At 36.2% G+C, this 26,518-nt stretch overlaps 1 protein-coding gene across 4 annotated transcripts in view; it reads left to right on the forward strand.

Annotated features, from left to right (window-relative positions):
- ANK3 (ankyrin 3) overlaps window positions 1-26,518 on the forward strand; it is a 322,189-nt gene that overhangs the window by 93,005 nt on the left and 202,666 nt on the right. For all 4 annotated transcript variants that reach the window (XM_054690069.1, XM_054690067.1, XM_054690068.1 and 1 more), the window contains exons 2-7: window positions 11,614-11,715; window positions 12,128-12,226; window positions 12,443-12,541; window positions 18,072-18,170; window positions 23,353-23,538; window positions 25,403-25,501. In XM_054690069.1, coding sequence (XP_054546044.1) covers window positions 11,614-11,715; window positions 12,128-12,226; window positions 12,443-12,541; window positions 18,072-18,170; window positions 23,353-23,538; window positions 25,403-25,501 — 684 coding nt within the window. The remainder of the gene's footprint in view (window positions 1-11,613; window positions 11,716-12,127; window positions 12,227-12,442; window positions 12,542-18,071; window positions 18,171-23,352; window positions 23,539-25,402; window positions 25,502-26,518) is intronic.

The raw sequence follows: 26,518 nt of genomic DNA on the forward strand, positions 1-26,518 counted from the left end.
TTGGCCCAGTCTACACAGCTAGATTATTATAAAATAACTGAAAGTTGTCCTGCATCCTCAAGGTAAAGGCTAAGTAGGCACTTCTGTTTAACTGCGAGACTTTGATGCCTTTATTGAATATGAGCCCCCAGTCCTGGTGATGGAATAACTGATATAACATCTACATTGAATATTTGTTGTAATTTAATAGAAAAGGCATGTTATTTATTATTTGAAGACCCAGACTTATGAACTCACTTTCATAAATATCACAGTGGAATGAAAAATGTAGATGTAAGAAAACAGATTTATTTGCTTTCTGGACATGTCTGCATTTATATGTTGGTACTGCTGCTTACATTTCAATTAGCACATTCAATGTGAGAAGGTGAGAAAATTGGTGCTGTTTGTGGGTCATACTTTCTGATGGGTGACTAGAAAGCAGGCAATGTGATCTATAGGATCTGGCCACCTGAATAATGAAGGGTTTTGGAAAATTTTATTGAAGGAAACTTTATTAGCAGTATCTTAGAATCTTCTTGAAATTAACTTCTTGAAAAGAAGAGAACATGTTTAGTGGAAGGTTTTTTGCACAGCAGAAATTCATCAGTCATCATTTGGTTCATTTTTAAAAAATAGCTAAGAGTCAGGAATCATAAAATGCACATATACTCCTTCAAAATTCAATTTTTAATCAATACTGCATAATTATACATCCATTGCTCAAGCATAGGCTATCAAGATGAGGACTTTTCTCTGAACATGGTAGCAGCGGCTGGCTTTCATGTTGTCCTTCTATAACAACAATACTTTTTCTGTGTATAAGTTTTAATATCTTTGAAGGAAGCTAAAAATTAAAGAAACCTATGAAGAATCTGACTATAAAATCATCCTAGGTTTTTCTGATTTTTAATTTTATCCACTACAGTCATCTCATCCATATCTGATTCAGCAGTAACTCTTTTATTTCTAATAAGTCTTTCCGAAGCTTTTAATTTAGTTTTCATACAAATCTTTCTCTGTGTGACATTTTGTAGTTTAAATATCTAATTAAATTGCATAAGTACAACAATCAGAACAACTAGCATAAACCATTAGGGCAAAAAACAATTGACTAATACTAAGATCATGTGGGCGAGGGAATTCTGACGTGAGGTCTTCTGTATTTGGGCCTCATCCTTTGTTAGACAAAGAGTGAGGAAGGGAGGTTAAGAGAACAATGACCGTACTGCAGCCCTGTATGGAAAGCATTTGGCAGAAATGCAGTCCACTCCCAGGATGCTAATTAAATGTTGTTGCTTTTTGCCTTACTCAATGAATATGTTCTTTTTTCTGCTTTTCTATCCCTCTAGAACATTAAAGCAAGAAAGACATTAGAGGATAGGAATTATGAGTAGAGTTCTAATACTTGAGTAGATGTGAATGCTAATCCCAGCTCTGCGTGTTTCTAGAAAAATGCTGTTGGCTTCTAACTTCTGATCTGTAAGGTATAGACTTCAAAGATTTGTAAGAATGAATTTGGGACAAACTATTGAAAATGGCTTACTTATTATTAAGTGTCCAATGATTTTTTGATATGGTACTGTATTTTTTGATATCAGGATCATTACATGTCTTAGGGTTCAGAAATACAATAGATGCAGACTTGACCTGCGTATTTTTTCAAAGGGATATTCTTAAAACAAGCAAGGTGCTCCGCAGGTGATCCCAGCAAGCAAAATCAAGCAGTGTGCCCAAGGTACATTAGGGAACCCAAATAAATTCAGACCCACTGAGTTCTTCTTTTGTATTTCAAGGAAGGACTCCCAAGTCTGCCACTCATGTCTTGTCTTTCTTTGGAGAAATGGGAAGAGATCAAGGGACTGGAGACAATATGGAACAGACTTATTTTGTTGACTATTAAGTTGGTGTAAGTTTTGAACAGGACAAGGAGCTACCCTAAGAGAGATTACAGTCCGTCTTGATGGACGACCTGACAAGTAGAAAAGACCAAGTGCTTTTGGAATCAGAAGAGACATGTCTCTTGTTGATCTGGGGAAATAGCACAGATGAAGTAACTTTTGAACTGAATCTTAGACTCAGTAGGCGAATCTGTTAGTGGAGAAGAGAGCTGAGCATTACGGGCAAAGGAGTGTTGTGGGTGAAGTCACAGTACCAGGAAATTATGGGAACCATCCAGAAACAATGTCTTTGAGGAATAATAAGCTGTCAATATTGCTTTTAAGATCATTGTTCATGTTTTAGTTCAAACTAGAAATGTTTATTTGGGGTAGGTTGTAAAGGACCTCAGAGATTATGAAATTGATTGAATAATACAGTTTAAAAGCAGAAACAGTTTTACAAATGAAGTATGTCATCAAACATCAATATATAAATTAGATAAAAGTACATCTACTTGGGGTGAAACTGAAATAGGTATATATGAGTCTTAGCCTCACTTTTTTTTTAAAGATTTATTCTTTCAGGCATATGAGAACTGGGGAATAGGCCAGAGGTTTGGGGAGAGAGGATTCACCAGAGACGTAGTGGGAAACAGAACAGGTAGATGGACTGACATACACTGCTGAAGGGAGCAGTGGGAGAGTTAGGAGAGGTCTGCTGCACCATATGGGTCACTTCCCTAGCTGGAGATCGAACTCGTGCTGCAATGGCTGCAGATAGCTTCATAGTGCTGCATCTTAACCCCTTGCGCCATGAGGGAGGCCCTAGCCTTACTCTTGATTGCAGTATTCTTGAGCCCCAGGACTCCATAGAACCTTTGATGTTAAGCAGATAGCCTGAGGTTGTTATCAAACAGTAGTATGTTCAATCCTTGCTGCACTATGTGAACTTGGGCAAATCACTTAATTTTTATTACACTTAGTTTTCCATCTCCATTATGTAGATTCCTATTTTGATTAAATTTTTAAGAAATAAATAATAATAATCCAAGTATAATACTACATAATAAGAATGTACGGAAAATGCTTAGTGAAATCTCTGACCTGCAGACCTATAGTAAACACTAAATTACAGCGCTCATCCTTGGCATGCTTTGATCAGAGTCCTTGGTGGTTCCTTGCAAGCTCCTGAATATTGTTCAGTGCTTCTGGCCTATTCATATTCAGCTAGGGAGAGTTTGCCAACTTCAACCTCCTGCAGGTTTTTAGAGGGATTTAGACATCATATGGCAAAGGGCCCAAACTGGACAAATAGCAGACTGAATGGAAAAGATATGTTAAACATACTTTCAGTTGTTAGTAGTACTAAGATAGTAAGATAGTGATGAAAAAGAAGTCTTTTGAAGTGTACCTGGAGTTGGCACAAAAGTAAGTGATCTATGAAGGTGAAAAATTTTATGAAAGAAGAATCAGTTTTACTTGACTGAATAGATAGGGCACAGGAGAGAAAAACCTGGATCATGCCCAAAGTGTACATTCTAATAAGAGATTTCCAGTTAAGCTGGTCCCAAAAGTATAGCTCCCAATATAAGGGTGGGCAGGAAGTAAAACTATCACATAGATAAGAACAGCAAAAACTTGCCTGGCTCAATTTGGTACCAGATGGAAGGGAAAAAAATCTCCTCTGAAATTTGTAATCACAAGAAATCCCTCATATCCATACCAGTTTGAGATCTAAATTTATCTATGTAGTCTTTTTAAAAACAAACCTCAAGGCAAGCAGTTCTCTTTAAAATAATTTTGGATTTATAGTGCCTCAAGGCAATTGGCAGAAGTAATCTTAAATTCCTTTTTAGAATAAGACAATGTTTGCTTAGGCCCGAGCAAATTCTCAGAGATTAATATCTAAGAAATATGAACCCATAATCAATGATTACAAACCATAGAAATTGTAAATTGGTAAATCACTGTAACACTAAAATTGCCATTAACTAGTAAACTTGAATAAGCACATGTGACTGACCCATTATTTATCATCCTAGGTATATACCTTTAAAAATCTTGCCTGTGCATTCCAGGACTAGTGCTAGAATGTTTGTATCAGCACCATACATAGTCAATCCAAACTGGAAACAATACCGATATCCATCAACTCTGCATAATCACGTAATGGAATCTTCTGAACAGCAATGATAAATTGAGTAGAGTTAAACACGTCAACACAATGACTCTAGGAAATACAACATTCAACAAAAGAAGCTTGTCACAGAAGGATATATAGTGCATGATTTTGCTTTCAGAGTGCTGAGACACTCCATAACATAAATATTTAGCTTGGGTAGGTAAACAGGTGTTAAAACTTTTTAAAAAGGCATGAGAATGATTAACTAGAACAGGGGATGCCTTTGAGAGACAGTTGGGATGGATGGTCTGCATCTTTAATGTAGATTCCTTTCTTGATTGAAATTTTAAGAAGTAATTTATAATAATAACATGTGCATAAATCTACATAATAATAGCATAAAATAATTGGAAGTCTGCAAAGCTGCTTGTAACTTTCATTCTTGAGGTAATTGGTGTATCTTTTATGATTTTTATGGTCTTTCTGTTATGAATGTTTGTCTTATGATTTCTTTTTAAATTCTTTATACATTTTAGGTACTCTTTTTGTATTATGGTATGCATTATGATAAATACATTTTTAAAGAAAAATGGAAATAAAAGCTCCAGAGACAGAGTATTTCACAGGATGCATACACACAACTTTCTGGAAAAAAGTTTGAGGGAAAGAATGAGAAAGGAAAAAAAACCATATACACCAAAGTTGTATCCTAAGTGATGAGGATAATCTTGCTATCTTTAAATGGATATAAGGAAATAGAGACTTTATGAAAGTCACATTGTTACCATTAGTATCTAGTTGAAGTGACAGATATATGGTCTCAGTAAATATCATTGCAGTTGTTGAGGTGAGCAAATGTGGAACATTGAACTGGAAATGCTTTGGTGCACAGATGGGCACCATGTAGATACAGAACTTTGAGCTTGGAGGGAAAATAGAAGCCACAGTCATGAGGAGGTCACTTTGGGAATGAGTGCAGAAAAGAAAGAAATGTGATTTCTGAATGTGTGGAAAAGGGAAATTTTTCAGTGATAGGTTGAGGCAGTGAGAAACAAAAAGAAGTGAACAAAAAAGTTAAAGGGAAGATTTTTCAAGAAAAAGAAAGGGTTCAGTGCCATCAAGTGGTTGAGTATAAAGAGAGGACAGAAGTAGGGCCTTCCTGGTGGCGCAGGTGGTTGAGCGCCGCACTGTGAAGCTGTCCACAGCAGCACGGGTTTGATCCCGGCCGGCCAGTGACAATCCCACATGGCAAGGCAGACCTCTCCTGTCTCGCCTGCTGCTCCCCTCAGCAGTCTATTTCGGTCAGTCTGCCTGTTCTGTTCCCCACTCTGTCTCCGGTGAATCCTCTCACCCTCCCACGCATCTGGCCTGTATCCCAGTTCTTGTATAAATAAATAAATCTTTTAAAAAAAAAAGAGAGATGACAGAACTAAAATTAAGTAATGGGATTTGATGATCAAGAGATCATTAGTGAATTTGTACAGAAAGACTTTATTGATGAAGAAAAGCCATGTTGTCATGGCCACAAATATGGATTTTAGTTTTAAGGAAATAAACAATGAACCTAAATCAATCCTTCAAACTGTTTGATGTTTACAAATATTAAAAAATAAAATAACAATTGTTCATTGAGAATTTGCTCTTTACTCACACTGTTAGTCACCTTACATAAAGTTATCTAATTTCATTCTAACAGATTATTTTATCCCTATTTGACAACTGAAGAAAATTGAGGCACATGTATCTTAAAATTTTGCCAAATCTACTACCATAAATGAGTGGAGTAACTGGAATACATACCAGTTAACCAATCCTCTACACTAAAATATAGAGATAACCATTATTTGGGAAAGGTGACAGGTAGAAAATTGGAAGGAAAGATTATTTTTTGTAGGTTTAAGAAACAACTGAATCTGTTGGCAGGCAGAGGGTAGGGAAGCAGTAGAGAAAAGGAACCTGAAGCTCACAAGGAAGATCTTATTCTTCACATGCTTCCCAGATAATTGATTAAGAGAATTGGTATATTAGATACTAATGGACCCCAGAGGTTGCCCACTGCGGTTTAGAAACAATGGAGCAGAACTCTATTACATTCTCACGGAGTCACCAGTCTACTTCTTCAGTCCAGTATTAGCCTGGTCTTGCACCCTAAAATGAACTTAATGAAGTAATTGGAATTATAGAATATGTTATCTGCAAGTACCTACATAGTCAATAGGATATATGGAATGATTGATGAAAGATGAATGAATGAATGAGTGAATGAAGAATGACTAAGCATAAACTATGGCTAAAGACTTATTAAGACCTTTCATAGAGTAGTGGTTAACAGCCTAGACTCTGGAGTAAGATGGTCTGGTTAACATCCCCACCACAATTGTACAAGGATATAGACAATTAATATATTTTATACTGTAGCTAATACAATTAGAATAAGCACTAGTAATGGTATCTAGTTGAAGCCAGAGTTATGAGGTGGTTATTGCTGATGTTGACACTCAGGGAATGTTTATTCTTTCTAACCACTACTCTATGCTACATGATATCAGTAGAGTATGGCAGGTCCTTTGAATAACATTTTGTCCAATGTCTTTTCATTATAATGTTGATAAAGGGATAAAGTCTTCTGGCCAGAGGCACTCTCTGTGGAGTTTGCACATTCTTCCGTATTCTGTGGGTGCCCTGGTTTTCTTCCACATCCCAAAGATGTGCAGTTTAGCTTCATTGCTGTGACTAAGTTGTCCCAGTCTGAGTGAATGTGGGTGAGTGCAAGCGTACCCCCTGTGATGGGAGGGCTCCTGTCCAGTGTTGGACCCTAAGGCACTGGGATAAGCTTTGGCCACCATGACCCTGGTCTGGAAATAAGTGGGTTGGAAAATGGATGAATGAATGAAACAAATTATTGTTTAATATTGGAAGTGTTTCGGGTTTTTATTTAGAAGTTTGATGATATATTTGTCACTGGAAATATGCTGCTGAAACTTAACCTACCTTCTGTCAGCCTATGATAAAATTAATTTCATTATAATGTTCTTTTTGCTTAAAGTTGCTGTTTCCAAGACTCTGTCCATGATGCTAAGTGAGGACTTGCTGTGCAGTAGTCTGCCCTGATCCATGCTTCCTCTTCTTGTGGTTTCAGTTGCCCATGGCCCACCACCATGGTCTGAAAGTATTGCATATACAGTATGATAAACGGAGAAAGACGACATGCATGTAACTTTTATTACATTACTGTGTTATAATTGTTTTATTTCATTATTAGTTAGTGTTAATCTCTTATTGTGTCCAATTTATAAATTAAAATTTATTGTAAGTAAATATGTATAGGATTCCCATTGAGTGTTTTGGAACACATCCCCCAGATAAGGGAGGGACTACTGTACTAGTAGAAATTGAGCTATTAGATTAATTGATAATCATGTTTAACTCTATCCTTAAAGCTATTTCTTTGAAAAGAAACATGGTTCATTTTTCTTTCCTGTGAAATACAGTAACTAATTAGATAAGACATTGAATGGTAATCAAAGACACTTTCATTTTCCAAATTCTTCTTTCAAATATTGGTCACCCAAGGGAAGAAAAACACTGACAACCTGCTTATATGTATTTTGTGCCTACTAGCTCCTTAGGCAATGACCTCTTCTGTATGACTTTCGTGTGGCAAGCTCAACTTCTCAGGGGACCTAATATCCTTCCATAGTAATTTATCTACAACTAGTGTTAAGAGGCATTGTTTTAATAGTATTCAACATTAAAAAAAAAAAGCACAGGCCATTGCTAGTAATTAAGACTAATCCCTAGTTGTTTGATGAAATGACAACAAAGAGATCCAACACATCGATACTGTGCCTAAAGCAAAATATTACCTGTTTAACATTAAGGAAATAAGCAGCAATGTATACATTGGTATTGTGGGCAGAGTTTGAAAGGGAAAAATAGTGAAGAATCCATTGTTTACCCTTCCGCTTTAGCAACACATTTTGGAAAAGTGTTAAGAGACAGTAAGATGAAGACAACTGGGTCTTCATTTGTGCCACATCTGTTTTGTTCACCACTCACAGCCAGATGTTAGCCCAAACAACAGTATTCCACAATGCAGGCTGCATTGTTGGCTGGTGGTTGTGAGTAAAAAAAAAGGAGAAACTTCTTATTTCTTTTTTCTGTCCTGTAACTTCTTAAGTTGTTTCACTTCTTTAAGGCAAGCTTTGTTCATTTCTTCTTGCTTTTTCTTTTCCTCCCACTTCCCTCCCCTACACTTTTGCTTTAAGTATAAAATAGCTGATTGCTGTGTATCAGTGTGTTGAGCATATCTGTAAACAATAGAGGATTGAGAACAATGAAAAAAGTAAATTTTTTTTGTCCTATAGATTTTTTTTCTTTTTCCCTAAAGTTCTTAGGTGATAAATAGCTACCTTAAAGAATTGTTTGATAGAATCACTGAGTGAAATTGATATAATGAAGGCATCCACCAGAGAATTCTTATCATTTAGGACAGGTTCATAGACATGAATTCATGAGCAGGTTTCTCAATCCTGCGGCACATGATCCAGTGTGCAAATTGTGTGTGCAAATGTACATTTGAGATGGGTGTGCAATTTTGGTGTGCGTATGCATCTATGTGTAATCATTGAGGGAAAGAATTTGCTCATACATTTTTTTTAAGTCTCAAAAGAATCCAAATACTAAATAGTAGAGAACCACTATATTAGATTTGATTTGTTTTTTGTTTCTGTTTTTGGTATTTTGTATTTGTTGAGGACCACTGAGAGGAAAATGGTAACATATTGCCAAACCTGTTCAATTTGAAGAATTTTCTTGAAATAACACATTTGTGAACTTCTTTAGCCACTGTTTTCATGTACTCATATTCAGAGTTTAGGATGCTTAATTCACAGTTGTTACCTCTGGTGGTTGAAATATCCAGGCAGATTGATGTCATTTGTTCCCAGAACAGCATCAGAGCACTCCTGGGCAAATTCACAGACAAGTCATTGAGCAGGCACAAAGAAGATGATATTTTATGATACAAGGAGCCATCCTTGTATTGCTAATTGATTTCCAACTGAAATTAATAACCAGACAAAAATGTTAACCTCAAAATAGCAAACTTCTTTAAAAAAAAAAAACTTGATATTGAGCTTAATACAAAATATTGTTTTTAACACTAAGCAAATAAACAATGACATGTAGATACTATAGGCAGTATTTGAAAGATAAAATAGTGACACATCCATTTGGAAAAGTTTAACAAGCAGTGAGATAAAGACAAGTGAGACTTCATTTTTGCCAAGTCTATATTTTATATTTCTTTAAATTCTCAGAATTTGGTTGTCCCCTGTCTGGGTTAAACCCATATTTCTTTTTTTTTTTTTAATATTTATTTTGCAGAAGAACTGGGTGTAAGCCGGAGGTGCAGGGGGTGAAAGGATTCACTAGAGACAATGTGGGAAGCAGAACAGGTGGATTGACTGAAATACACTGCAAAGGGGAACAGTGGATGAGACAGGAGAGGTCTGCTGCACCATATGTGGCTTAGCTCCCTGACAGGGGATAAAACTCAGGCCATAGAGGTGAGAGCGTGGAGACTTAACCCCTAGCCCACCAGGGAAGCTCTAAACCCATATTTCTTATCCTCCCCTTTCTTAACCCTCTGCTCTAATTAAATGACTTACATGTTTGTTTCAAATCCCAGTATTATTTTAGCAATACCTATGTATTGCTAAATACACCACTTCAGTGGCTTAGCTTATAGTGTCTGTACCATAGCAGAATCTCAACTTAAAAGCTATTGTTGTTAAGATTTCTATATTGTTCCACGCGATATTTTACTTCATATAGTTATTTCAGCTCAATTTACTTATTTATTGATTTATTCACTCATTCACAAAATATAGGTACCAGCTATATTGTGGCAGAAACTAAAAGAGGAATATACCAATAGTCACTGTCTTATGCTAACTTCAACAATGTGGCGATCTAGATAGGCCAAAGGTTGAAGTCTATTGTAGCCTGTAATCTTTAAACAAATTAGTTTGCTACTTGTTTAGAGCCCAAGTTCTCAACTGAGATTTCTACCTCCCCACCCACAGGATTTTTGGCAATTTGGAAGACATTTTCGGTTGTTGCATGAGCAGTTACTACTGGCACCTGGTGGGTAGAAGCTAGGGAATCTGGTAAACAGTGATACTCACCAGGACTATTGCTGATAGCAAAAAATTATACAGATGAAAATGTCAATAATGCTAAGGTTGAGAAACTCTGACTTATAGACAGAGAAAGCAGTGTTCCTTCAGGGAGAGAGATACTGCTGTAAATGGGAAAGGTGAGGGGAGGGCCTTGGACCCTGGATCAGTACCTCTCCTTTGAGGTTCTAGCAAGTCAACTCTCATTTAAGTGACTCCAGAGTGAAAGGCCCTTGTAAAAGAAGGAATTTCCTTCTCAATTACATTGCTGGGCATGAATTAGCATTCCTCCAAGATTGGCATCTTGGAGGTTTTCCAACTACCTCCCCCTTAATCTGCCTCCTCTTGTTTTTAAGGGACTTCCAATTTAGGAGAGAAGGACAGGTACAGTGAAACTAGAATAATGTGTGATAAATACCAAGAGAACTCACTGAAATTAATGCTTTGGGAGCACTGAGCAATTAACCTCTGCCTGGGAGGTCTGGGAAGGCTTCACAGACAGGTGGCATGAACAGGGGATTTGAAGGATTGAAGGAGGTATCACCAAATGGCTGAAAGAAGACACTTTACTCCTTTAAGCCATACTCTGCGTGATTGCATTTATAACCAGCGATGAGATGTCTTTTGGCTGCCCTTTTAAGAAAACCTGCTTCTGTATTGTTCTGCACTAAGCAAGATTCCTTTACAGACTATGGCCCCAAATTTGCTGTTATTCCTCTCACGCCTTTTTCCCATTAGGTGTTTCAACAGTGCAATTGTAGATATGAGGGTTCAGCAGTAATTCAGAGTTGTGAAATTTCAGTGGATGAATTATAAAATTGTTTTTTTGTTGTTTTAAAATTCATATGGACTTAGTTATTTGCTCCTGCTATTGCTTTCAAGAGATTTTTCCAAGACCTTAGCTTGCTAGAAAATATATAGAAACTACACTTCATAATCTGTGTATACATTTTAAATGCTTTCCAAGTACAATCTATGGTTCCAACACATGTCTGTGTCCTGTAGAAAATTCCAAGAGAACATTGTCCATAAATTCCTGTTAAAGTAGCATAACAATTAAATGTATTTGTGAAACTATGAATGGAAAAAACTTGTGATAGCTTGATACAAGATGTTAAGTTTCTGATACAAAGGAACAAGGAGGATTTTGTAATGTAACAACTATTCAATATTAAGTTTCAGGGTCTCTTTACTCTCCAGAAATGATGGTATTTTGATTTAACTTGCCTGGATATTTTGACAAATTTTCTATTCCAGTTCAGAATCAGTTATAACATCACAAAGAAATTAACTTTTAAGGAATTTGCTCTTTTTCTGGTGACTTTACAAAGACCTTCAATTAAAAATCTCGGTTTTTCTATCTTTTAATTTGGATTATACACTAGGTAGTTAGAAACATGTATATTAGTTTGATTGTTCATCAAAATGTTTTTCTTGTTTTGTTTTTTAGTCTGATGCCAACGCAAGTTACTTAAGAGCAGCTCGAGCTGGACACTTAGAAAAGGCCCTTGATTACATAAAAAATGGAGTTGACATCAACATTTGCAATCAGGTTAGTTATTGTTGCTATTGTTTTGCTTTCTAGTTAAAGAGGTAAAAATCCAAACTTTAAATTACTTAAATTTTTTTTAGATGTTGCCAAGACTTTCTGGTTTTGGCTTTTCTCTTTTTTTTTCCTGTTAAATTTCACCAGCTTGAATTATCAAATGAGTCTGTGCTTTTTTTAGAGGATTATTCAGAAATATAGCGATGTGTCTTTAATAATTCCTAAGTTTATTAACTAATGATACCAAAACAGTCCCCCTAACTTTTAAGTAGTTCTATTCCACATATTAAGTTTCTATACCGCACATATGCAAGTAATGGTGTGATGGTGTGATAGTTATCTCAAGAGTTCTTGTTAGTCTGCTTACTCCACTCTTTTCAACCTGCTGAGTAAAGCTTTCCCTTTGCTTTTTAATCAGAATGGATTGAATGCCCTCCATCTTGCTTCCAAAGAAGGTCACGTAGAAGTGGTTTCTGAACTGCTACAGAGAGAAGCCAATGTAGATGCAGCTACAAAGGTCAGTACCACGTTTAATGCTTCTTCTATCACTTGCCAAATTTAGTGAGGATTCAGACCTCAATAAGAATCAGGGCAAATTTCTCATGGGATACATGTCAAATTTGTTGTCTTCGGGGAACTTGTAAACAAAGAGGGCTTTTGATATTTTGTAAAAATGTCAAACCATGCAGGAAAAAAATGTGTGAGTTGATATATCTTTCTTTTTATCTTCTAGAAAGGAAATACAGCATTGCACATAGCATCTTTGGCCGGGCAGGCAGAGGTGGTAAAGGTCTTGGTGACAAATGGCGCCAATGTTAATGCACAATCTCAGGTAACCTAACTCTGCCACAAAAAATGTTATTATGATTTTTAAATAATATTCTTTGATTATTAACTTCCTATGTAAAGTCATTTGTAATTCTTACATGTAAGAGATAGAGATTTTAAAGCTGTCCATAATTGTATGACTGGTACTTATAGTCACAATTATTTCAGGGATATCTGTGATTCACTGTCTTCTCTGTCATGATGCTAGCCAGTTTCTGTATTTAATAACCTACAAAAGAAATGGTTATGCCCATAAATAAGGAATTTAGAAGTTTAAAATATATCAATACCTTATCTATTTGAAAAAGGAAAGACACTGTTGAATCTCTGTATACTAAGGCATGATTGTTGTTCCCTGAAACATTTAGTCCCCAAATTTTAAAATTTCCAGATTCTTTGTGATAGAAATATGCTAAAATGTATTTATTCAGTAGTTCTACCTATAAGATCTCAGTCCACCTGTAAGATCTCAGTCTTGCATGAAGTTCTAAAAAGGAATACCAAGAGATTATGTTGATAGATTTTAAGTCTAAAAGAACTATTTCACTTTATTAGTTTAAAAATATAAGTCCCCATTATCCAAATCATGAGTCCCCATTGACGTGAGGTTGTATTGGAAAGCAACGTTCATTACAACATACAGATATCCACCTGACCATTTCTAAAACTGATTCCTACTTAAACATTCTTCCTACTTAAATGCTGTCATTAGCCCCAGTTTGTCAGTATTTCCTCAGGGTGTTGGATATTGAACAATTTGAATATAGACTGGAACCACAAGTTTTGCAAAAGATGTAGGATTTTATGAATTCAGGATAAGCAATGAAATAGCACAGCCCAGACATGAGTACATGACTTTCTCGCACCATTGCACTAGCCAGTGTGAAGAATTAGGATGATTTCCTGATAAATGTTCTAAATGAAAATGATTTAAAAAATCAGAAGAGTAAATAAAGGGGAAGAAATTAGGTGACGCCTTGATTCTCAAGTACTTCTTGCAAAAAACTTTGATTTGCTTATGCCATAAAAATTAAAAGTGATGAGTGTCAAGCTGGCAATTAACTTTGTTGGAAAAGTACAGTTTTTCTCCATAAAGACTTAATTCGGTCTTTGTTCCTTCTGAGACCGTGTACATGAACACAGTTATACCTACATTTTGCTAAATCATATCAACTTGTCATGACAACTTCTAGTTTTGTCTTTCAAGATGAAGTGCATTTCACTTTATTTATTATGAATTTTTGATCTCCATTTTAAGAGTGTTGATTTCTTCAGTTTTTTTCAGTACTGATTATTAGGATAATAAGAACCTCCCTCTATTTCTGGGTCCACAGAATCTGCTGCAGGGCTTCCTGGTCTCTGCTCCAGCCCAAGCAGTGATAGCTCTGGTGTCCTTAAATAGCCTGTCATGGAAAAGCAACTGTACCATGTTTCTCCCCACATGAGTTCTTGTACATTTGGTCTAATTTCTTTCCAGTTCCCTGCGCTTGGACCTTTGTTACACGGTTTATGCCACTTATCCTGATTCTCTGGGGGAGTTCATTTGTAGTCATAATGCTTTTTCCAGAAAAGAATTACATAAAGCTGAATATTGATAAGTACAGTACTTTGAGAAAGATACAGAGCAGCTGATTGCAAGAGAAGCATTATGCTTTTAAACCAATTTTTTTAATGCCTCCGAAACTATTTACTGAAAAGTGACTAATGTTAAACTCTGAGACAGTGAGAAAACTAATCCATTTTCATTTTCTCCCTACTCTTCCTGCCTCACCCCAACAAGGGAGGAACAATTAACCTTCTTTGAGACACTGCACACATTCTTGACTGTTTGGAACAGCTGTCGCTTTAAATCTTCTCTGCAGTGTTTGGGAGAAGTGGTGCTTGAAATAAAATCCTAGCCTGATTTGATACCAATTTATACACATTCCCTACTGATGATCAAGTGAGGAAGAAATATATAGGCTGTGAAATTCCCTGTTCATTGCAGCTGTTCTTGGAATACCGTACGCACAGTTCACAGTAGCACCCCTTCATCTGGGCATCAGCCCCACAGGCTTTCTGCTCTGCATTGTCCCATGTACATAGTAAATAATGAGATGACCACAAACAATGGTTTTTTCACAATAATTTCTGGCAACAAGTTTTCAATAGGAATGTTTATAAAGAACAACAAGCAGTAATGTCTTGAAATAGATTGAATTCCATTTCTTTGGCAGCATATAAAACATCCTAGGAATATTAATACTGAAGACAATTATCACTCCAAGTGAAATTTTAACCCGTAGACAATATTTAGAAGACAACAAGAAATAGTGTCCCTCACCTTCCTTAAATGTAAAAGTTCTCCTTAACTTGAAAATAAAAATGACAGCAGGAGAGGCCAAGTTCTGACCTTAGAAACTAAAACTATAAACTAAGAATTTGTAGGTATTACTTTAACTCTTCTCAATGCCTTTATCAAAGGTCGGCTTTTTCTTATCAGACTGAAAACAGTACAAAAATCATTTAGGTCTATCCTGAAAATAAATTGGGTTCATTAACTAAATTGTGATTATAAAGAACTCTGCTATGATTAAGCCCATTATACTTTGTACTAAATACAGCAACAATGATTAACAGTGTTGGCTGTTGAAAAATCTGACTGCCATGTCAAATGACATCCCTCGCTCTTTTTTCCTTCTCTATCTTTATTCTGTAAAATAAGGTAGCAACTGTGTTTATTAGGAAGCAGAGTCTGTTTCAAATAACATTTTAACTCTCAAAGTATTCCAAGTGGACAGATTTGCACAGTCATGTTAACAAAGGCAAGACCCTTTAAGCCATTGCTGCCTTGCTGTTCTGTATAATCTTTTGTGTCCCATGGTGGGGAGGTCAGATTCAGGGGCCATGGTCTAACAAATGGGTGTGATACAAAGAGAACTTCTCTGACTTTTGACCTTATAACATACCTCCCAATCTAAGCAATGAAAATTAACAATCCTCATGAAAATTAACATCGTATGCAAATTAATGCAAATCTATCCCCATGCCTTTAACAATTTCTTTTTAAAAGCACTTTTATGATGTACAGAGAGAGGCTGGCCTTAGGAAACTAGGATGGATTGAAAAAAATTGCATACATGAAATTTACACCCTTAAATAGACGCAGAAGCATTTCTATTTTATTTTGTAGGGTATTATAATGTATGGCTTGGTACTATCTATAAAATTAAAAGTCCACAGATTTGCATGCTTATATTTGCATGCTTTAGCACTGCAAAAAATGTTCAGAGCAGAAGGTATTGAAGATATTGGGTAAAATCAGACACCAAACTGCATTTTTGTTCAGTCTTGAGCTGCTCTGCCTTTTGAGAATTGAGTCTATTGTTGCTACAAAAAAAGAAAATGCAAATTGGGCACCCATATGTTCCTTTTTGGCCTGCTTTTTGTTTTGGAAATTTCCTCAGTTAGGAAATTAATATAAAAACAGTGGTATACTTTCTTCTCTTCAGAGAAAAATCATGTTTTTTTCTGAAATCTAGCCATTCTCTCAGTCCAGGGGCTATTGCATGGAAAATCATCACAGTGTTAAGTTGCCCTGTGACAGCACATTGAATTTCTTGTGCCCTAAGCCTTTTTGTGCTAAAGAGTAATGGTAGCATTTTTATTCACTCTATAACCTACAAAAGTGGGAAGATATAGCTTCCCTAAAAGAAAAAGGGTTGATATTGATAAATGAAAGCAAACAGATGAAGATGCTGGTTGACTAGCACAAAAGCAAAACAAAATAGAAACCTTCCAACTCCACTAGCAATGCACTCTGTTTAGAAAGGCCTCACCAAAACATTTTATCAATATGGCCAGTAGAACATAGTAACAATAAACTTCAGGAATGTTATTAAATAGAAAGTTTGGATGGAAGAAATGTGAATCCCTGTGTCACATTCCTCTGCCTCTATAAGTTTGTGTTTCTGATCTTGAGCTTGGTAACTGATAACTTAGTTTGTTATAATTATGTATAAAGCAGAGTAAGTAGACAAGTAGAGTGCTCTGATGAATAAAATGTGTACTCTGTGGTATATTTGCTATGTGACATCACTTTTATCTGCATTTTTTAAAAGATTTATTTTTATTCATGTATAAAAGAACTGGGGTATAGGCCAGAGGGGTATGGGCTCGGGGAGCGGCTGGTGAGAGGATTCACCAGACACAGAGCAGGAAGCAGAACAGGCAGACTGACTGAAATACACTGCTGAGGGCTGCACCAGGCAAGACAGTAGAGGTCTGCTGTATGAAGTGAGTTAGCTCCCTGGCCGCCTTGGCTGGTGATAGCTTGATAGTGCTGAGACTTAACCCCTGCGCTACCAGGTGGCCCTACCTGCATCTTTTTAACTTACTTTCTAATTCTGAGCTATAAGCCAAAAATAAGTGAGGTCAACAGACACTGAGTTATAGATAAGTAAGGTAGTCATTTGTAAATGATATTTTAACTATAACCTAAATATTTTAGTCATAAAAATTTAAGTAATATTTGATAATACCTAGTTTAGAATAGATTTACATCTATTCTTTGAAATTGCATATTATATATGATAAAATTTCTAGAACATTCACTTAAATAGAACTGTATCTGTAAAATTTATTCAGAGATGTTGTTACAATTTGAAAATTTCTTTTAATGTGTATATCTTGCAATAAGATTTAAAATATTACAGTATTTCATAGATATCAAATATATCGCTCTAAAAAACAAATGCATATCTGTAACAAATATAATTAGAAACTGAAAGTATATATTCATTTGCTTGATTTCAAATTCTTTGGCATTTTGGATGCTTTTCAGACAGACATACATATAATGCATGTATGCATGCATGTATGAATACATACATCTGAACATATATATATATATACATATGCGCACACACATATCTTAGCAAAAATATCCAGAAATTTATGAAACATATACTGTTAATTAAATTCTACTTTGAATTTGAAGCATACCATTTTGCAAATAGGTATTATTCTCTGTTCTAAATGACTATCGTAGAACTTACCATGTATCATGTATGGTAAGTTTGAAGATATTGTAAATTAATTCCTCCCAAAATAGGAAATGTTTCACATGCTTAATTTCATGTAAAAGTATCACATCATTTATTTAAAATAGTTCATTGTTTGGGAGCTGCATTGACTAAATATATTGTTCTTCATATCCTTACAGCATCTAGTAAAATCCTTTACTCATAGTAGACATTAAGTGCTTGATGATTAAATGGATGTCCTTATTTATCTAAAGTGGATATGTTATGAATTATATTTAGACTGTTCACTATTGAATGAACTACATTCAAAATACAAATTATGAAGTATAATTGTGAATTGCACTTACGAATTCTGCTTAAACTGTGGTACTTTAGGTTTTCTAATAAATATTAGCTACATTAAAGTGTCATCAAAATTATATCTCAGCATTTCTTAGAATTTGTAATATCAGTACAGTGGAAAAATTGATTGTGCTAGAAAGCTTCACATAAACATTTCTTTCTTTGCAGAATGGTTTCACACCATTGTATATGGCAGCCCAAGAAAACCACCTGGAGGTTGTGAAGTTCCTTCTTGACAATGGTGCCAGTCAAAGCCTTGCCACGGAGGTAAGATGTTTGTTTTTTTTCTAGGTGTAAGTTGCTCCAGGGTGTGAGTAGCTCCACCCTGGCATTGTGTTGTTTGCTATTTACATGTTTATCTGAGAATACTCTTCTGTCTCATAATTTTGCCTCAAAGAAAACCCTGGTTTTAAATATTTTTGTGATTAAGCATTAATTTTAAATGTTTTTGTCCAGATTTAAGTTAACCTAATTTTTATGATTGAACTTCTATATTTCTAAAGTTAACTAATTAATTAATGCTTCTAAACAAAACTATTATACATTTTAAAGATTTAGATAAGGGTGACATTTGAAGAACAAATTTGCAACCTTGAACAGAAGGATTATTTAATCTAAGAAGGTTATTTAAAGCTTTGGTACAATCTTTGGTAATGCAGTTTATTTTTTCAGGTCATCAGAACAGAAGGTTGATATTTCTTGTGAAGTATATCAATAGAAATTAATTGCTAATGATAAAATACTAGTGTCTTGTTCTTTATTTCTAACAAAATGAATTAGAACAAATGAAGGGTTGTCATTGTCATTATATCACACCTTTGTCTTGCATTCTAATGTGTTCCCTGCATGACACAATAAAGAGGGCAGTAAAGGAATTGCTTATAACCTTACCCACATTTTCTGATGCCTCCCAGGGAAACCACTAAGTAAATGAAAAAGTAATTTGCATAAAAAGAAATGCAAAGTATATAAAAATATCCTTCCTCTGATTCACAGTCAAAGAAGTGTTAATTTATTAATCAGGTAGAAAATGATCTAATCTCTTGCCAGTGAAATGAGGACAAAATTTGAGGGATAGGTGAAGTTGAAATTTGCTTACAGTATTAATGAAGTTCATAATTGATTACAGCACTTGTGTAGAACTTTTGGAAACTATCAAAATGTATCAAAAATTAATGTTTACCTCCCTTTTTACTTAGCAATTCCATATCTAAGAATTTATATTACAGTTATAATAAAGGAAAATGCAATGTTAGTATATAAGTTCATTAACATAAGTAATACCAATTTTTTAAAGTGGAAATAACCTAAATATGCACAAATATGGAACCTGCTTAATAAATTTTGTTATATTAACACAAAAGTGTTACAGAGCATATTAAAAATGAGGCAAGGCGATCTATCCAGATAGAGGAAAATGTCATAGAATACTGTTACAGTGGTGTGCACGGAGAGGTAGGAGGCAACCTTACTTTTCCCTTTATATCCTTCAGAACTGTTGGGGATTTTTGTAATGAGAATGTTGTTTTTGTAATAATACTCTTAAAGGTAAGAAATGACTGCTGGTTGATAACAAAAGAACAAGCATTTAATAAGTGGAGCACAGTACCTCTCCTCACACTTGGGGAGAACCTGGCCTGAGCATAGTTCCTTGAGTATGGACAGGTCTTATCAGTGAGGGGAGAATGGAGAAGGGAGAGGGGCTATTGCATAAAAGAAAGTCTACTCCCATTTTTACATGGAAATACTAAATATATGATCAACTAAATGAAAGTGTTTTCATCGTACTTTCTTCACATGTGACAGTTAATATTCTTTTCTGTGATACACAGATCCCCAAGTATCTCTCCTTTGGAAACAAACATAAGCCCAACTTGATAGTAATAGATTCAAATTACCTTGTAAACTAATCACCACTGGTTCATCAGTTCTCCAATTTTTCTTAAAGATTTTTTCTTTCAAGATCCAAAACAGATACTACAACCAATGTAAAGAGATACATTGTGTGAGCTCTTCAAACCAGTGGGCTTTTGGCAAATCTTTAAAAATATTTTTACTCTTTTGTTTCATTTCATGATAGTTCTGTGACTTTAAGAAAGAAAACAGGGTGGAAAAAAATTAAGGCAGCATATGTGCAATCAATTCTTAAAATGCAGGAGAATAGCAGGTAAAAAAAGAGAAAACTGACCAAATTGAGCATGTGATGTTATCAGTGATCTACATCCATATATTGGCCTTTAAAAAAAATAAGAATATTGAGCCTTACAGCAGGAAGAGCATTTCCCTTCTTTTTGGGAATACTTGGGTCATGGCCACAGAACACAGAAGCAAGAGACACACAGGAAAGGATGGGGTCTAGTTTTTCTCCAGTTGGAAGCAATTGTCAGGATAACCAGAAGACATGGGACACTTCACACTTCACTTCACCCACATTTACTATCTCCCTTTACTTGGGTCAGAATAGCCAGAAGGCACATATATGGGGGTTCCCAAGTGCCCTGGGTCAGACAAACCCAGGCTCCCCACTTTCAGGAAAGAGGGAGGGAGGGAAGGAAGGAAACAGATAAATGTTGTGTGGAATAACAAGTCACATGTGTCTTCATGAGGCTTGCAGGTGCCTTGCTACCTCAACAGCTGCTGTCTGTTTATCTAAAGGTGTCTGAGCTTTTGAAACTTTTTGTCTTCTTTAGGCTTATTCGTATTAGAGAGTTAAAAAACAGCAGCAAGATATAGTTGTTTTATTAATACAGTGTATTAACCCTGCTATTATTGCTCTTCTTAATGATGCTATTTGTATTATTTGTACAGAAGGCTGTATTTACAAAACAAATGGTACAGAGAATAAAGGATCATTTGAATTGAAAGTTTTAATAGAAATTTCCATTTATTACATGATGTGATTTTGCCCAGTTCTTTCAAATACATTTTCCACCCTAAATACCTTGTGTGTATATGTGTCAAGTCTTCAGCATGATTTTGTTTTAAAGTCTTTTCTCTATTACTGTGTAGTGCATATTATGTATTTTCCTTTATCTGTCTTCTTTTGCTAATTAAGATTCTGAAACACGAATTATATTTATTTGTCCATTTGTTCCACCAGTAATTATTACCTAGCTATTATGTGTCAGGCTCTACACAAAGCAGTGAAGGTTCTCATGGAAAGCCTATTATATCACCTTTTAGCTTATATTTCTCTCTTAAGAATAACCACACAAAACAACCCAAACTATTTAAACTTGGTTTGGAAACAGAATCTGGAGCTGCTAATTCTAGCTATTAACACCTTAAAGCTGGAATCTTTGTGTGTTTAATTGGCTTATGCAGGAAGCACTTTCTTGTCAATGCTAATCATCTCAGTGGCAGTTTATTTTCTGGTGCAAAGTAGTTTCCTTTATGTACAGGCCCTGTGGATTTACAAATTCATATCCATGGAACTGTAGCTATAGCCATTTAGTTTTGATTCAGAACAGAAGCAAGCTGTCATTTGTATGCTTTAGGTTTTGTTCAGGTTTTAATAGTGAGATGCAACATTAACTCTTAATCTACAGATTTTCTTTTATCACGCCTTCAAAAACAATGTACTTTTGAGGTTTTTTGCAAAGATGATACATAAATTAAAAAGTACAATGAGGAGCAAAAAGCAGTAAAGGTCACTGCTAATTTTCCTTAGCAATAACATTTTTTTTAAAGATTTATTTATTTATTTATACAAGCATTGGGTACAGTCAGAAGCACGGGAGGGTGAGAGAATTCACCAGAGCCAGAGCAGGGAGCAGAACAGGCAGAAGAACTGAAGTACACTGCTAAGGGGAGCAGCGGGCACCAGGAGAGGTCTGTGTGCCATGTGGGACCCTCGCCGGTGGCCAGGGATCGAACCAGCGCTGCAGAGGCTGTGGGCAGCTTCTCAGCCCAGCGCTCAACCGCTGGGCCACCAGGGGAGGCCCAGCAATAACATTTTGTTTCTCTAAATTTGTTTATTTATTATTGGTATGAAAATGAGATAATATATTTATGCAGCTGTGTAGATTACTTTTCTCATAACATTACATTCTAATCTTTATGTCCTCAAGTGTAAACCTGTAGTGGTATTCTGGTGACACTTTGTATCCTACCCTTTTGTTATCTTACTTTGGCTGCCAGGATTATGCTGGTTATAATAATGGTTATCCTTTTCCTCTTCTGGGTCTTCTTGGATAGTAAAGTTGACAGGATCTAGTAGAGCTTAAACTAGATTGTGAGGTGTGGAGAATTTGTGTATGCAGAGCAAGGAGAATGGCATTTCAGGTGGGCTAAATAGCTGGAATATAGACACCAAATAGTCTGCACATGCATGGTTGGTAAGGAGACTATAGGCAATTGGAAAGGATGTATACAGAGGAGCCTGTATCTTATCCCTTATTTGCCTTGGGTCAATGTTTTGCACCTCTTTGAATATAAACATGCCAATTTGCAATCAATAGCAGGAAGAAGCCCTTGTCTATTTTCCAGCTAGGAAAAGATGGAAAGTGGTGTTTTAGGAAGACCAACAAAGTATCAGTATGCAAGTATATTCTTTCTGCCTTACAAACACTCTCTTCTGGTGGAGTATCCCCCTATTTGTACAATGACTACAGATATAAAATATTGTGGCCCAAACAAAGCAGTAAGTAACTTACTTGCCTGTTCTCTAGGAAAAATAAATTTTAAATATTCTTTTGAGTGGATGATAATAAAAGCAATGCAAAATTAAAATTTGAGTCAGGATTTCCCACTCTGTGCTGTTTATTCTTTAAGTGAGCATTACTCATAAAATGCAGAGCTGTCTTTTCTTTGTTGAAACCCAAGCCAACACAGTGGGGAGACTCAAACTGTATAGATGTGCGTGTGTCTGAATTTATTCTAGTCATATTTTGCCCGAGCCTTTGTCGTCTTTCCTCATAGCCAGAGAAACCATTAGTCTTTCATATAGACCTTTCTTAAAATAGCATTAACTGTGTTTCATTCATTCATGTGGACCGAGTGAGCACCACTTAAATGGTAAGCAACAAGGCACAGTGATGAACCAGATAAGCAAACTCCCTGGTTTTAAATGTTTATATCTTATTTAAATGAGCTTCTTTGAAAGTGTTTCCCCTATTTAACCTGAATATTGCTTTCACTGAGGTTATTTTATGAATAGAAAATGAGGGCATCTTCTTCTCTATAGGTAGTGCTTTTGTGCATTTTCAAATTTGACTGAAGTAATGTCTATCACTTTTTACCAGAACCGAAACCCTATAAACATTAAAATTTCTTGTTGTTTTCACCTTTGTTAAACTATATTTTGACATTGTCTTGTCACTTGTGTGTCTACATAAATGTTAGCCATAATAACCTTCCACAAAAACTGACACTCGATCATCTTCTTATTCATTAATTGGGTTAAAAAAATTCCCTTGGCTCCAGTCTTGACCTGTCCATTTATTTGCAGGATGGCTTCACACCATTGGCGGTAGCTTTGCAACAAGGTCATGATCAAGTAGTTTCACTCCTGCTAGAAAATGACACTAAAGGAAAAGTGCGTCTCCCAGCTCTTCACATCGCTGCCCGAAAAGACGACACGAAAGCTGCTGCCCTGCTCCTGCAGAACGACAACAATGCAGATGTGGAGTCCAAGGTGAGGCCAAGGGCCAAGGTGGCCTGTCATGCGGCTGTTCTTTGTCAGGCACCCAACCTTTAAGAATGCCTGATCTCCCTCTTGGCAAGCTTATGCCAAATACTTAACTTCAATAGAAGGTGTGAACATACAGATCCAACATACATAGCCAATTGATGGTGCATCCCTCTTAGTAAATAAGGCCAGGAGGTACCTGTGGATGTTGCCCTATGCATGCGAACAGGGAGGCCACACCAAGGGAAGCTGACTTATATGCACCTGAGAGTTTCCTTCCTTTTAACATGTACTTGAAATGCATTGAACACTTCAGCTCAGACTTTAGGGTGAAAGGTGCAAAAGGCTAAATGACAATGTACACAAATAAACCCTTGTGGACCATCTAAGATAACACGCCACACACTGAGTATTTATCTGCTGCAGAGAGTGTGCCAGCAGCCAGAGTCCCAGCCAACATTTCCCATCATTTTGACACATATGACTTGGACGTCTCTGTGAAGGAAATGTGGCGTGTGGAATAGGTCATTGTGTAGCCCTTCATTCAGACTAGCTTTCTTTCTGTGCCTATTGTGCTTCCATCATAGCCCTCATCTTCATTACTTAGTGGTCATGAGCTTTCTGCCATCCATATCACCAATAGTGAACTAACCGTTCATTTTTTCCTCCTCTTTGCTTCCAAATGTGTTAACCTAGATGGTGGTGAATAGAACAACAGAGGTATATATATATATATATATATAATACATATACATATAATCTGTATCTGCATCATCATTTCCCCATTACTTAGTGCTGCTGCCTCATTTCTTTCCTTTCTTTGCATTGCCTTCTGTAGGCTTACATACCTGCTTTCTACCCCATCCCCAAAGTAGCATGTGCCAGAGAAGACAGTAGTTTGCTTTACCAGGGCTTTCTGCAGCTGAACCTGGTGTTTGAAAGGAAACTTTAAGGATATTGCAATAGAGTTTTGTGAGATGAAGAGTTTTGACACTTTAGATGCTTAACAGCTATATCTAAAGCTGCAGACAACCCTGTCATTCTATTTCTCTAGGACTGATTCTTTAGAATTCTGCATGACACTTACCCTCCATGGTGTCAGCAAAAGGCAATTGACCTCAGAATGGTACAATTTGATCCACCCTTCCACAAGAGTCAGTGAGATAGCTAGCATGGCTTAGAAGCTTGCTAACAATTTAGAAATGCATCTAGTTCCTATAAGGTTTCAATCTTTGGGGACTAAGTGAATTGCTGCATGTTTTAGCATTTTTTTAAGGAAGTAAAATGATCTTGGTATGAATAAGCCAGAAAAAAAATGTGTTGTTGAATAAATATTTGCTAATAAAGAGACCAACTTGTGGATTCTTTAGATAGAATGCAATCAACCATTATATAACACCAATTGTAGTAGTATCTCTTCCCCCCAAATTGCTTTTATCATCAAAATTGGCTTTTTCTATTAATTTGATTCCATATTGATTATATAAGAATATTTCAATTTTCACAAAGAATTTCAATGGGTGACTTTACCATCAATAAAACAGTGATACTAATCAAGTTTTTTATAAGCCATAAAGATTGCTCTTATCATCTATTTTCACTTTTTGAAATGTTGACTTTTGTATAGTCCTATAATTACTAAAAGTACTCTCTACCCTGGGTTCCTCTCTGGCTACTCCTCCGCCTCCAAGTTTGGCATTTATTTGAAACCCCATGAGCAATTGGCACTAATGGAAAGAAACCTAGTACAGAATGGAATGTGGACCTCAGCATATTTTGCTTCCTCATTTTTACTTGGGTGGAGTTATGGTGTTCACATATCAAGGAGCCGACAGGAGTCATTTGAATGTCTGCTGTGTTTTCTTTACAGAGTGGCTTCACTCCGCTCCACATAGCAGCTCACTATGGAAATATCAATGTGGCCACGTTGCTGTTAAACCGAGCGGCTGCTGTGGACTTCACTGCACGGGTAAGAGTACTGCTCTGTGACATGCGCTTAAAGCGTTTGAAATGGATTCTTGACTCTCCTTTCCCAACATGAGGAGGAAGTTGAGACAAATGACCTTCAAGGATCCTTCTACTCGGTGCAAGCTTTGAGTTTCTACTTATCTTAGTGCAGTTTCTTGCTTTTACACAGGTGTGCCTATTTCCTAGCATGAAAAGGAAACCAAAATTAGGGTGGCATTGAGGGGCAGGCGATAAATATATAAGTAGATCTACAGAAGACGTAAGTCAAGTAATTACGACTGGAACATACAACTGCTGCCTAGTTCATTTCTGAGACACTTAGCAACTGGTGACTCAGTAGCAAGAGTGCCTTAGATCTCAGTGTCTTAACCTTACAGATGGGTATGGCTGAAATATCTGGATGAGGCCCACACTTTGGAGACAATCTTCTGTTTCTGTCTTCTGTTCCCTATAAACTCTGGTGATGAGCAACAAAATTCTGTAACCTGAATAAGGTCACCTTCATAGAAAAATGAATCACAGTTACCATGTGTACCTCTAGACAGCTGGAATATCAGTGCTGAATAATACTATTTGAATGTAGTAACTTGTCTCACGCTAGCCTTTATCATCAGAAAGGTCATCTTTGGAAGTGGAACTGAAGCAGAAGGCAGAATTGAGTAATGACTTAAAGTGAGGACTCAGACTCCCCCACTTCATGTTTTGGCACTAACTCTCTATGTCTGTCAGGTTCCTCATTTATAAGATGAAGTAATATAATAATAACCTTAAATAATAATACAATGGCACAACTCCCTCATTGGGCTACTGTGAAACTTAAAGGAAAATGTATGAAAGCCCTTAGCACAGTATCTGACATATCACAGCCATGAGGCTATGATTCCACGTGTTTACTAAAACCTCTCTTAGTAGAGGAGAAACAGGACTAGATCAGATAAGGAAATAGGGTAGGATGCTAGCGATAGTGATGGTAGTTTCAGTAGCAGTAAAAGTAATACCACCTTTGACGTCACTACTG

This window comes from Talpa occidentalis, unplaced genomic scaffold (genome assembly GCF_014898055.3).
Source record: "Talpa occidentalis isolate TD23 unplaced genomic scaffold, MPIMG_talOcc4v2.1 talOcc4.8, whole genome shotgun sequence".
NCBI classification, from domain to species: Eukaryota; Metazoa; Chordata; class Mammalia; order Eulipotyphla; family Talpidae; genus Talpa; species Talpa occidentalis.